Raw genomic sequence first — 12,028 nt, 5'->3', positions numbered from 1 at the left:
AACTGAGATCCAATACTGACATTTTAAAAGCAATTTATTTTCTCCATTTTGTCTAGAAGACCAGACATCCATTAAAAGTATCTTTAAAATCATTCTATTTTGTTAGTTTGTTTCATTTGACAGGTTTTATAGGTAAGGCACAATTTCAGAAGAATACAAAGGCACAAAAGCTCAGTTTCTTCAATCACAAAATATAAAACAAGTTTGTCATTTACCGCCACATGAACATTGTACATGGTCAGGCTTTGAGGTCCTTTAAGGAACATGTTTTCTTATTGCTACGACAGTAATATGGATGACTCAAACGCTGCAAAAATACACCAATAATGTGACAAAGCTGTTCAGACATTATAACACACACACACAAATATGGCATTGCAATAATCTGATAGTGAACAGTCTGGAGATTTTTTATGCAAATTGCTTTCTTAAAAAGTGGAGCTTATTTATTCATGAATACCTTCATTGCCACGTTATAGTCAGTTAAAACAACAAAACTAAGAGACGATTCTGAAAAGTTTATCTAAGATAAATCAGGTTTAAGATGTGATTGCTTCTATCACACTTACGGTCCTCATGTTTCCAACGCGTGATTATTATTATTGGACTAAATACCTTTTCTAAATAGCATTAAGATAACTATACAGTATTGGCATTGTAAATTCTAATTCTAAACCAGCAAGCAGGTTTATATGTCTTTCTTAATTTTACAAATGCCTGCTTGTGTATTGCGGAGAAAGCCAAGTTTAAAAGGAACGTACATGAGCAGAATACCACGACTGCTGCTGAAATATGTAAATGAGGCAATATGTCATTCTATCACACTTCCAACAAGTCACCAAATGCGGTAACATTTAGTTATGAGAACAACGCTGTTGACGTGGGGGGCCTGTAGTTACAAGAAAACCCGCTAGATGGCAGAAGATACTTTACAACAAGTTCTGTTTCTGCACTAAGAATTAATGTCTGATTGGATCGAATTGATTTCTATTTACTGTGGAAATTTTAGAGTTCATCCAGCCAATTGGCAAATCTTGTTTTTATCAACATAGTATATTTTTGAACACCGCCATGTTATAAAACCAGGGCAAGGCTCTTATGATCATGATTCTAAACAAGTTCATTCTGGACAAAGTACTGTGGAGAGTAATGTCATAAAAAGCCCAGGCTCCTCAAATAGTCACTTGTAACAAATTGCACTTTACTCATCCATGTCTTTAAAACCGTTTACCACATATTACATGTGCGCTGTCAACCGCCACGCTGACTTAAGTGATAGTGATTGACAAATAGAACCCCTACCCTATTGGTCTTTACTGATCATGTCAAACGTCTTTGTCAGCTTTCTGCTGTACTTCAGTCTCTAATCTTTTCTCGCGGCTTTCTCTCTGGATCCCAGTTAAGAAGTCATCTAAAAGGGAGAGGGGGAAAAAATTGTTTTTGTTTATAGAGGTGAGCACAAATCTTAATGTGTGAAAAATATTTGAAGAATAATTCAGCTTACATCAAAGCGACTGTAAACTTTCCTCTCCTTCCTCATATTTTGAAGCCTCTCCAGCAGCTTGTCACGGTCCTGAGACAAATTTGTCATGTCGCTGCTTAGTGACCCGCTCTCTCTTTCTTTTTCCCTCTTGGCATTTTTGTCAGCTTCATCTTCTTTCTCATCATCAGTGACGGGTGACTCCTTTGTAGACTCATTCCTGCTTTGGCTATTTGCCGAAATTTGTTCGAGCAGCAACTTGGTATCATCTCGGAGGTTGCTGCTCGAGAGCACGCCGGCAGTTGATGAGTGGTAGCGAGACTGGCTTGACTTTGGCTGCTTGGATAGCTGTGATGGTAGCCCGTCCACTGCTGTCGTTCCTGAACATTTACTTTGCCCTGTTGGTTCATTTATTCTTTCACTGTCCTCCATTTTATTTTCAAAAACTGTAGGCGATTTCAAATCTTTGCTGACATCATTTTGATAATCCATGCTAATGCTATCAAGAGGTGCTGGCACCGTCGGAACAGATGTGTCAACTGAGGTAGGGTGCATTGTTATTTTCTTTCTGTCGTTTGGATTCCCATTGGTTAAAAAGTTGGTGTCTGGAGATCCATGTAATGTTGGCGTTGTACTTTCGGCGTGAGTAGGCGAAACAGACTGAACCAACACAGATGAACATAAATCTGGAACAGCAGGAGTTGACGATCCTTCCAGGTTAGTGTCAGTCGGGGAAGTTGTTTGCTTTAATTGCTCTTGAGAAGAGTCTTCTTTTCGGTCAGATTTAGAATGAATATGAAAGCCAAATATATTGGATTCCAGTGGGACATCCCCTTTGTCTTGTCTGGGAGATGAGAGGGCACCAATGGGTGACACCCCAGACTCATCTACAGGAACGTTTTGGTCTTGAGCAGCCACTGCTTGTTTCTTCTTCAAATTGGCTTCCTCTGTAGATTGGGTGGGACGAGGAGGGGAGGCACTGATAGATTTTTCCAGGTGTATTTTGTCAGTTAGGGACTGCATACTAGGTGAGTCTATGTTAGAGTCATGAGGACTGGATGTGCTTTGATGGCCACGAATGAAAGCAGTGTTTTCAGAGTTAGAGTTTTTTGCATCTGGCTGCGCTACTTTGCTAGATTGTGGTGCCAGAGAAAGAGAAACCACATTGCTCTTGACCTGTGATGAGTCTCGAGTTTGGATGTTAGATGCAGGAGATGATGCTGAATCCCCCGTGGTGGGAGTAAGAACCGGTGATAAGCTTTTATCAGTGCTAGGCTTAGGCGATGGAAGATTAGCATGTGGTTCTTTTGTTATCATGGATTGGTAACCAGAGCTACACTCACTCAAGGAAGCTTTGTGAAGCTCTGGATCTTCCGATTCACACTGATGAGTCTCTGTTTCTGCAGAAACAGATAAAGATGCTGCCGTTTGGGTGTTCCCCAATTCTACCTTTTTTAAATCAGTTGGCTGCTCACGTTTTGAGCTTTGGGAGATAACGGTTAGATTACTGACCTGGCCCTCTTGCTTCTTTGCCTGGTGACTGACATCAACAGGTGGCTCTGTAGATTTTGTTTTACTTAAATCTGTTGACGTAACACTTGGTGACATTGACAGTTGGGAAGTCTTCTCATCTTTCCTTCCATCATTTGGGCCATCACTGACAGGATCAGTTGGTGTTTTCTTTTCAGTCTTCGTGGCTTTCTTCTCAGCTTCTGCAGCCCTAGCAGCTTTGCGTTTTGCTGCCAGCTCTTTGAAAAACACGAATCTCTTATCAGGATCACTCATATCGACAGATGACATCTTGTCCACCGAAGACTTGGGTGCTTGATCACTTTTTAACATATCAGATTCAGACCGCTTCAATCTGGATGGTGATGGAGAAACCTTTGCTTGTTCAATATCTGGATGTTGTACCTCGAGATTTTCTGAGGAACTCTTTAAATCTTCCTTTGATAAATCTTTATCCTGTGGTTTATCATTTGCCTCTTGCTTGGATGCTTCCGGGGCAGAGCTATCGAACGACTTTAGGTAACGAGTCCATCCGAAAGCTTCTCTTGCGGCTGACCTTCTTTGTCCAAAAACCTGGGAAGCAAATGGTAGTTTTGTCTGATCGCCCTCATTTTTGTCACTCTCGTCATCTTGTTGTCCTGCTGTATGTTGCTCTAAAGAGTTAAATATCAGAGATGATCTTAATCTTGAGCTTCTTGGCATTGCTGGATTATATTTTCTCCTAAATGCCTCTTCCTTCCGAAAAGCGGTCGGTTCCTTTTGTTCAGCCTCTTCTAGTTTCTCCCCTTCAGTTGTTGATGATGATTCGGAGGGACTTGGTGTTGTTTTGGTGTCAGCTGGCCCAGCGGTACTTTCTTCTGACAATTTATTTGACTGCTCTGGTTCCAATGCAAAAGTTTTGGCATAACATGGCAACTGACTTACTCTCGGTACGACAGGAATTTTAAACTCTCGGACATTTGGGATTTTAGGAATGGATAACTCTGTTGGCTGAACCGTGATGGATGGCTCCTCGAAAGGATCTGTTGCCTGAGGCGGCATCGATGGCAGGCCTTCATCCCCTGGAATATCATGTGCACTAAGGAAGGAGTTAATTCTCCAGTTCCTTAAACCCCGCTTTACCATGGGGTCTTTCCGGTCAGCGTTGGACTCCTGTAAAAACTGTTTATCATCCAATGTAGGCTGAGATAAACTTGAAGCCAAATCTGCAGGAGGTTGTAATTTCTCTGAGACCTGCTCAAAGTCCACATTCCTGGTGGATGATAAATAGTTAAGCACAGGGTCAAAGTTATCGAATGGCTCCATCTCTTGTGGTAAGCCTGGTTCAGAATACTGATCTGCAGAATGATAGTTTTGGCCCCAGAATTTCTCAGGGCCAACTTCAGGACCTGGGCCCACAATTTTCTGCTGCCCCCTGTGAAACAGCCTTCCCCGGGCCTCAAGGTCTGCTGCTGGTTGAGTCGGGAATGGGTAATTGTACCTGCCGGTAACACCTTCAGCATAAATGTTGCGTTTCAAAGCGGGGTTTTCCATCATTGGAAACTTGGAGTGTCCTTGCTGACTGTACATATCAACAGGACCATGGAAAGAGTCATTTCTTTTCAAGTGTGACATTCTCCAGTCAGTTTCCATTTGTTCATCATATGATGGTTTAGTCCAATCATCTGCATGAGGCATGTCCATTGGTAGAAACTTTCTGGGCTCTCTGTACACAAGTGAAGTTATTTTACTTGGGTATTGCCTTTTTTGTAAAAGGCCAAGGTCTTCCATGGCAGCAGGCCCATCAGTCAATAATGGTTGTGACTGAGCAAAGAGGATCCGAAACTCTTCATCAAAAGTCGATACAAGCTGTCCAAGGAAAAGATGTGCCATGCAGCGATGTAGTTTCTCAAAAGACCACATGAAGCTGTGCAGAAGCAAAATAAATACTATGTTAATAAATGTTCAGTCTTCCAAGGTCATTTGGACAAACACGTGCTAAGTGATGTGTCAACACATTTCATTGCAAGATAAACACCTTATTTTTTAATTGTATCAAGTACCTGTAGTTCCCACTCAGTACGGCCCTGCAGTCTGTCAACAAGAAGCGATCCATCATCTGACCTTTGAAGGATTTCCCTGAGCGGCAGTGATAAGTGATGCCAGATACAGTTCTTACACGTAGACACTGCAAAAGAAATATTGTAGTGTTTGTATTCAGATTAAAACAGAATGGGGCTTGGGCTGCACAATATCGCAAAAATATGCAATATGGTGATTGAATATTGCAATATTGATATTACTGTAATATTTAACATGGTCCTGAAGAAATAACATTTATCTTTCCTAATGAAATCATTAAAAAAATCATGCAGAAAAAAAGCAATCTTAAAGTTTTCTTGGCTAATTAATTGAAATTACCCAAGATAATGTTCACCTATTACTATTGGATGGTGATGCATATTTAAGTGTGCATCAGACTGGTAAAATTCAGATTCATAAACATACAATTCCATAAGAAACATATTGCATGGGCTGATATCACAATATCACTATATATTGTCCAGCCCTAATTTGCGCCTTTCATACCTTTTGGTATTCTGGCTGAAAAGTTCAACCTTGCTGTCATCGGATGATAACACATTTGCCTGCATGCAATTTAGAGCATGGCTCGTAAGATGTGACTAAAAATAAGTAGAACATCTGAACTGAACATCAGAGATGTTAAAAGTGGTGGCAGATATGTTCTGACTTTCATTCAAATTAGTTTGAATGCGAGTGACGAATTTGGAACACAGTTACTGCTAAGATGTTTACGCACACTTGTGCAGCCATGTTGTCTTAGTTGCTAGTAAATGATATTTACACTCTTCAAAAGCTTTAAAGAAAAGTGGATAGTTTATAGATGACATTAATGGTGGGTAATGTTTTGAAATGAGTCATCTTGTTTTCATTTCCTATAAAACAAAAAATATTTGAACAGTGGTGTGTAGACTTTTTATGTCTGAAATTACCAAACAAGCAACCAAATCAGTTTAAAGAAAAAAAAATAAGGTTGGTGAGTGCAACATCACCTAACCCTAATCACAATTATTTGATTAAAAAAAAAAAAAAGAAACCGGGGGAAAATGATTGCATGATACACTTGTAATACTGGCCACACATAACTATGGCTCAGTGAGTTATTTCAACAACTTCTTCCTGCTTTGCTATTGTTGTCGGATGTTTACAACGCTAATTATGCTCCTTTCTCTCACACAATTAGGCTACAATGTTGAAGGCCAGGTCCATGCCCAAACCTGCTCATTTTTTTAATCTGTGTGAACATGAATTGTAGTTCTTCTTATACTTCAGATAAACAGCAGTTGCTGCTAACAAGTCAATTATACAGGGTACGGCAAAATGATCTGACATATTTGTAGGTTTAATAAGATGCAAATCAATTAAAGAATTTTTACATACCTATAACGCCATTTTGTTTTGTTTCATTTCATTTTCGAATAATGTTATTTTGTTTCGTAACATAAATTTAACCGGTGAGCATCGCGCTTTCATTGTGGGAACGTTTATAAAGAACGAATCTGTAACACACAACGAGCGTTCCGTTTGCGCTTCAGACTTGGTAGACATGATCCTGTACCTGCTCGAAACACGATCTTGTTATGGGTTACTAACTTCAGACCCGGTGGATCAGCATTGAAACGAAAATCAACCGGCCGACCTCGCACTGCCAGAACTCCAGAAAATGGTGGCAGCGGTAAGACCAAAATAACATTATTCGAAAACGAAGCGAGAATTAAATGAAACAAAACGGCATTACATGTACTTTTCGAAAAAACAACCTTTTTTGTTTCTTTAATTTACTTGCATTTTATGAAACCTACAAACGTGTCAGATCATTTTGCAGGACCCTGTAGTTTCTTTCGTTTCCAAAGTAATAATAATGTATATTGTGTGGCTTTAAATGACTCACTTGGATACTCTGTAGATTTACTCTGCAGTTGGACACCATGTTCGTGAAATAATGCACGTTCTGCTCGTCTAAAAGAATATAGATGGCGACGTTTCTCATGGCTGCATTCAAAATGTCGGCAAATATGTCAACATCAGTAAACATGTCCATCACTATGGCAATAACCTGTGGAAACAAAAACACATATGACAACACTGTGAGGGTCATTCATGCTGCCATAAAAAAATCAACAAAGAACAACCTGCTGAGCATTCTTGATAAGTCGCCGGGCCTGCTCCTTGATACTTGGCATGTCAGGCTCAGGAGGGTTAACCAGAGTGGTGACCTCCGTGGGTCCACCAAAAAGATGCAGCTGAGGCCAGCCAAGATCCAGGCCAGGGGCATCCAGGTCCGAGTGTATTGGCCAGTATGTATCCGAGGAGCTGTCTTCTCCACTCTCGAGAAAGTTTTGCTCCTGGTAGGTGGCCTGCTGAGGAAGGTATGCTGAACTCTGAATATATTGGATCTCAGGTGTAGCCAGGAAATCCACCACATCTGCCTTTTGGAGGAACTCATAATATCCTTCCACATTTTCCTCAATCAGTGCATCAATTGCCAGACGATACTCTTCCCGATAGTGAGGAGGAAGGTAGTTGGGGTGCAGGGGATTATCCCCGGCAGAAGAACATTGAGAGCGACGTGCCATACTGCTGGCTGAGGAGATGGTGAGGGCAAAAAAACCCACAATCATTTAAATGCCTCACATGTGCAACACATATTGTAAGGTACAAAACAATACTACCATTAAAATACAGATCTAAATAAAAAATAGGCACTAGTATAGGCTTTTTTTTTACCTTCTACAGAGGCCATTTTGACACCAACATTTTAAGAACAATCGTGAGTGACATTCAATGTTAGTATTTACATCAGATATCACAACATTGATTCCAGATATTAGAGATAATACTGAAAGTAGTCCACTGAACCCTTATCGTTTTCCAAATATAGTAATACCGCAATTGTTCCAACACTGTTATAGGCAACAACATATTTTCAAACTAGAATGAGGAATAATATGTAACTTTGTAAACTTATGTAAGTTTCTTCACTCTGTTTTCCTACAATTAAGTCAAATGAATGAGAAGAGATGAAATTCCAGTCCAGGATAGTTATGGGTGCGGCTCCTCCCTCTGGCCCAAAACACGAGACTCCATTCGCGAGTTTACCAAAAAACACTCTTTAGCCGCTGGCCACCCCAAAAAAAGTCCAGTGAAAAATTTAAAAATCGACAGCCAGACGGACGAATACGGTACAAATAGGCGAGCGAACGGCGCTCGCAAGACTCCATGTTTAAAAGTTATGTTTCTGTCACCCATCTGTTATGACGACTAACAGGTAAAAACGTTGGCAATTTTTTTTGGGGCCATACGTTAGACTCCATTATGTCACAACACACATAGCTCACCAACACACAAACAAAACAAGTACGCGCAACGTTAATCGGTAAACTTACTGAGCAAACTAACGTCAAATCATCGTCACGGTTCTCGTCCTTTGAACTCGAAACGGGCCATTTTGCCGTGTTTCCGGTCGCTGCCTTGCCAGTCGCGCCCCTAAGAAAAGAGGAACCTGCCGAAAGTGTTCTGACACATCGTCTTTTTTTTTTTTTGCCTGTCGCCTAGTTAAACCAGTTTATTGTCGCGCTGTAGGCATGTAGACGACTAGTGAGCTAAAAGCGAGAAGTGCAGGGGGTCAACCGAGCGCCGCCCTCTCTCTCTCTCTCTCTCTCTCTCTCTCTCTCTCTCTCTCTCTCTCTCTCTCTCTCTCTCTCTCTCTCTCTCTCTCTCTCTCTCTCTCTCTCTCTCTCTCTCTCTCTCTCTCTCTCTCTCTCTCTCTCTCTCTCTCTCTCTCTCTCTCTCTCTCTCTCTCTCTCTCTCTCTCTCTCTCTCTCTCTCTCTGTCTGTCTGTGTGTCTGTCTGTCTGTCTGTGTGTGTGTGTTTTTAGGAAGCTACTTGACCGTACTTCGTGGATTTCACTTATCGCGGGTTATCCGCGATAAACGAGGGATTACTGTAATATCTTGATTTTTAATAAAGGGATGGAAATTAGAACAGGTTTTTAAATATCGGATTCTTCGATTAACCGGTAAAACAATCAATACATTTTATATACTGTATTTATTGGTTATAAACATGGTCTCTCTTTCAACCCAGATGAGGAGTAAATCTGATTATTTTTTTTCTGGCTACTTACAATAAAGTTTTGCACAGATAAATAGTCATGCTCTTCAAGGAAATGAACACAAAAGGTTGTATGCATTTCATTCCTTCCCGTTTGCATAAAGAAGCCACACTTACTGTATTCATGCTACTTGGGCAGCAAAATCCAAACAATGTGCTTTTTTTTCCTCCTTCAGAAACCGAATTTCAACCACACTGAGAGAAGAGGCCATTACCATGGTAGCTTTAGCGTACACAAATGCATGCCTTCGTACAAACAAAAGCAATTAATTAACACGAGTGGGAGGATCAAACTCACAAACTGGAAGCCAATGCAGCACTTTTCAAATTACCATGCAGTGCACGTTCACAACTTTAAAATAAATCATACAGTGAGAGAGGAACGAGAACATAACGCCTATAACGTTCACTTCAGATAAAACATGTCAACCTTTCAGGAGCCTGAAAAAAAAGCAGCTTCATTAAATTATGCATGTGCGCCATGGTGTACATTACAAATAAAAGGCAACACTCTTAAACTATCTGTGAAGATGTATTTCTATAAACATCACACAGAAATAGCTCACAGTGTTTAAGTGCTGTCAACTTTGAATCTTCATTTACTTTTCATGCAACATAAACAATTACGTACGACAATGGCCATTGACCAAGGATGATGCATCTTCTCTGATTAAACATCTAGGAATTTGGAATCCAAGAAGTTAAGCACCATGTCTGCATGTTTTGTTTGAACCATAGAAGGAGCGAGAGGTAGAGACCAAATGTTTTGATATTGCCTGTGAGCGAAAATAGCCATGCCTTGTGATGGACTATGATATAACAAAAGTAAAGCAAGTGATGCATGCTATCTGGCAAAGTGGTGATGTGGAAACAATCCCTTATTGTTCCTTTCTAGCGCCCCCCAAAAATGTTTTCATACTGTTCATAGATAGTTGCTACGCTACATACCAAGGCGCACCGTGCACTATTGGACCCTTGTGAACGCTGTGGCTCAGAGCAAAACATACATTTGGTATTTAGTCAATGACTGTGTGACTGATAGCTTTGGTTATGAAGCATCAAACACTAAGCTAGAACATCCAGCTCACCTTTGACCCTCACGAGGACAAATGTAGAAAGTGGATGGATGGATAATACTGTAAATAACAAGAATGCATTTTTTCTGCATTAAAGACACTTATAAATGTCTAATAAAATATCAAGCATCACAAGATGATACACAAGGCCTTTTTTTTTTTAAGGCTAGCATGATGAAAATTTTAGCTGTCCATCGTTAGTCAGGGGATCTCCTACTGTTATTGTACGTGAAGTATTGTAAATCTATTTCTGGTGCTTTTTAAAGCTACAGTAGGAAATGTGACATTGGAAAACAAAAGAGAGAAGGAAGCACGTGCAGCTGTGAGATTCATTACTGGGTGAAGCCTTTTGTGCAACGGCACCGTTCTCCTGGAGATGAGGTTATACACAAATAGAGAGACCAAGAAAGTGGAAGTCACACAATGATGCAGAGTCCATCCATTCATTTTCTACGTCACAAAAACAACAAGGCTGAGATGGAGTCAAAATCCGTGGAGGTATATCGTGCACTGATTGCCAATCACTCGCTATGCACCTATAGACAAACAATCATTTTGATTTAACTTTTTGGCGTGTGGGAGGAAGGCCGGAGAGTAAGACACAACAACAAAACTAAATACAATTTTAAAAGGTTTCAGTGACTCACAGCCTTTTGCCACGGCTCAACATTTATCACATGTGAAATCATGAGGGGAGAAAAAAGGACTGTCTCTGCGAACTAGTTGCAACTTGATCTGATGGGATTTCACAACTACTTAAAGAACTTTAAAAAATCATTCTAATTCTATGAAATTGAACAAAGACATGCAAGTGTTCACATTTTTCCTTTATAGGGAACCTGAAGCTTTACATATATATAATGAAGTGTAAACTTTGCATTACAGCCAAACCACTCAAAAGCCAGATATCTTGAACTTTGACTAGCATCTTCATAGAAAGAAAAAATTGTTTCACAATGTGTCACTTGGAGAGGCCATACCAAATTCCACACACGATTGCATTTCCACAATATCTGGTGTTTCTAAGATATAATCCATTTTACTGTCAAGTAATGAACTTGGAGGTGTTTAACCAGATAAACTCATCTCACTTACTGGAAGAGATTAAAAACAAAAAAGATTGCAAAACCAGATCACACATTGAGGGCTATCGTTAGTGTGGAATGTATGTCAACCATGTATCAGTCACAGTAGCATGTAGGTGTGGAATGATTCCAAGTTAGTTATATGTCTTACCTGCCTTTTAATCTCTGATGTGCCAAATCAGTAAACAGTTCATTCTGTGATCCTGTCAGCCTTTTCGACACTAACCCCAAAACATTTCCAGTTTGACTTTCTGTTCTCTAGCTCGCAATCATATGAACTTGCATACTTTGAAATGCTTGTCACCACAAGTGGCAACCCATGGTAGGTGTGGCTACTGTAGCTCAAGCATTCTAGTTACAAAGAAAAGAAAAGAAAAGAAAAGAAAAGAAAAGAAAAGAAAAGAAAAGAAAAAAAGGGGGTGTGAGATAGCTGCAACAGTGTTTCAAATGAACAAAAGGGGAGGGGCTATATTGAACCACTTATCTTATTCAAATGTAAATGAAAACTTGATGAAAAAATGCTGAGTGATTTACCTTTACTACATAATGGCTGCCTGATATCGTAAACAGTCCATAGCATTATATTTAGCCATGATGTCTTCCTTCATTTTTTCTCGATTATGTTCTTTTGTCTGTTTTGCAGAGACACATCCTGTGGATGCAGACATTTCCGGAAAGTTCTTTCCTGCACTATGTCAAAGACA

General features: G+C 40.1%; 1 protein-coding gene across 3 annotated transcripts; it reads right to left on the bottom strand.

Moving 5' to 3' along the window:
• Positions 1-16: 16 nt before the first annotated feature.
• On the bottom strand, positions 17-11,662 carry fam83ha (family with sequence similarity 83 member Ha). 3 transcript variants are annotated; one of them, XM_061285225.1, is made up of 6 exons: positions 11,476-11,662; positions 7,183-7,634; positions 6,942-7,106; positions 5,032-5,156; positions 1,505-4,895; positions 17-1,411 (listed from the first exon to the last, which is right to left on the bottom strand). In XM_061285225.1, exons 2-6 carry the CDS (start codon positions 7,624-7,626, stop codon positions 1,400-1,402), a joined length of 4,137 nt encoding a protein of 1,378 aa, XP_061141209.1. In that variant the 5' UTR covers positions 7,627-7,634; positions 11,476-11,662; the 3' UTR covers positions 17-1,399. The 3 variants fall into 3 exon arrangements, with proteins under 3 accessions (XP_061141209.1, XP_061141210.1, XP_061141208.1); XM_061285226.1 differs by having other exon boundaries at positions 7,183-7,630; XM_061285224.1 differs by lacking the exon at positions 11,476-11,662 and adding an exon at positions 8,437-8,706.
• Positions 11,663-12,028: the final 366 nt, after the last annotated feature.

Source organism: Syngnathus typhle, linkage group LG8 (genome assembly GCF_033458585.1).
Source record: "Syngnathus typhle isolate RoL2023-S1 ecotype Sweden linkage group LG8, RoL_Styp_1.0, whole genome shotgun sequence".
Classification (NCBI taxonomy): Eukaryota; Metazoa; Chordata; class Actinopteri; order Syngnathiformes; family Syngnathidae; genus Syngnathus; species Syngnathus typhle.
This window is presented reverse-complemented; position numbering and strand designations above follow the sequence as displayed.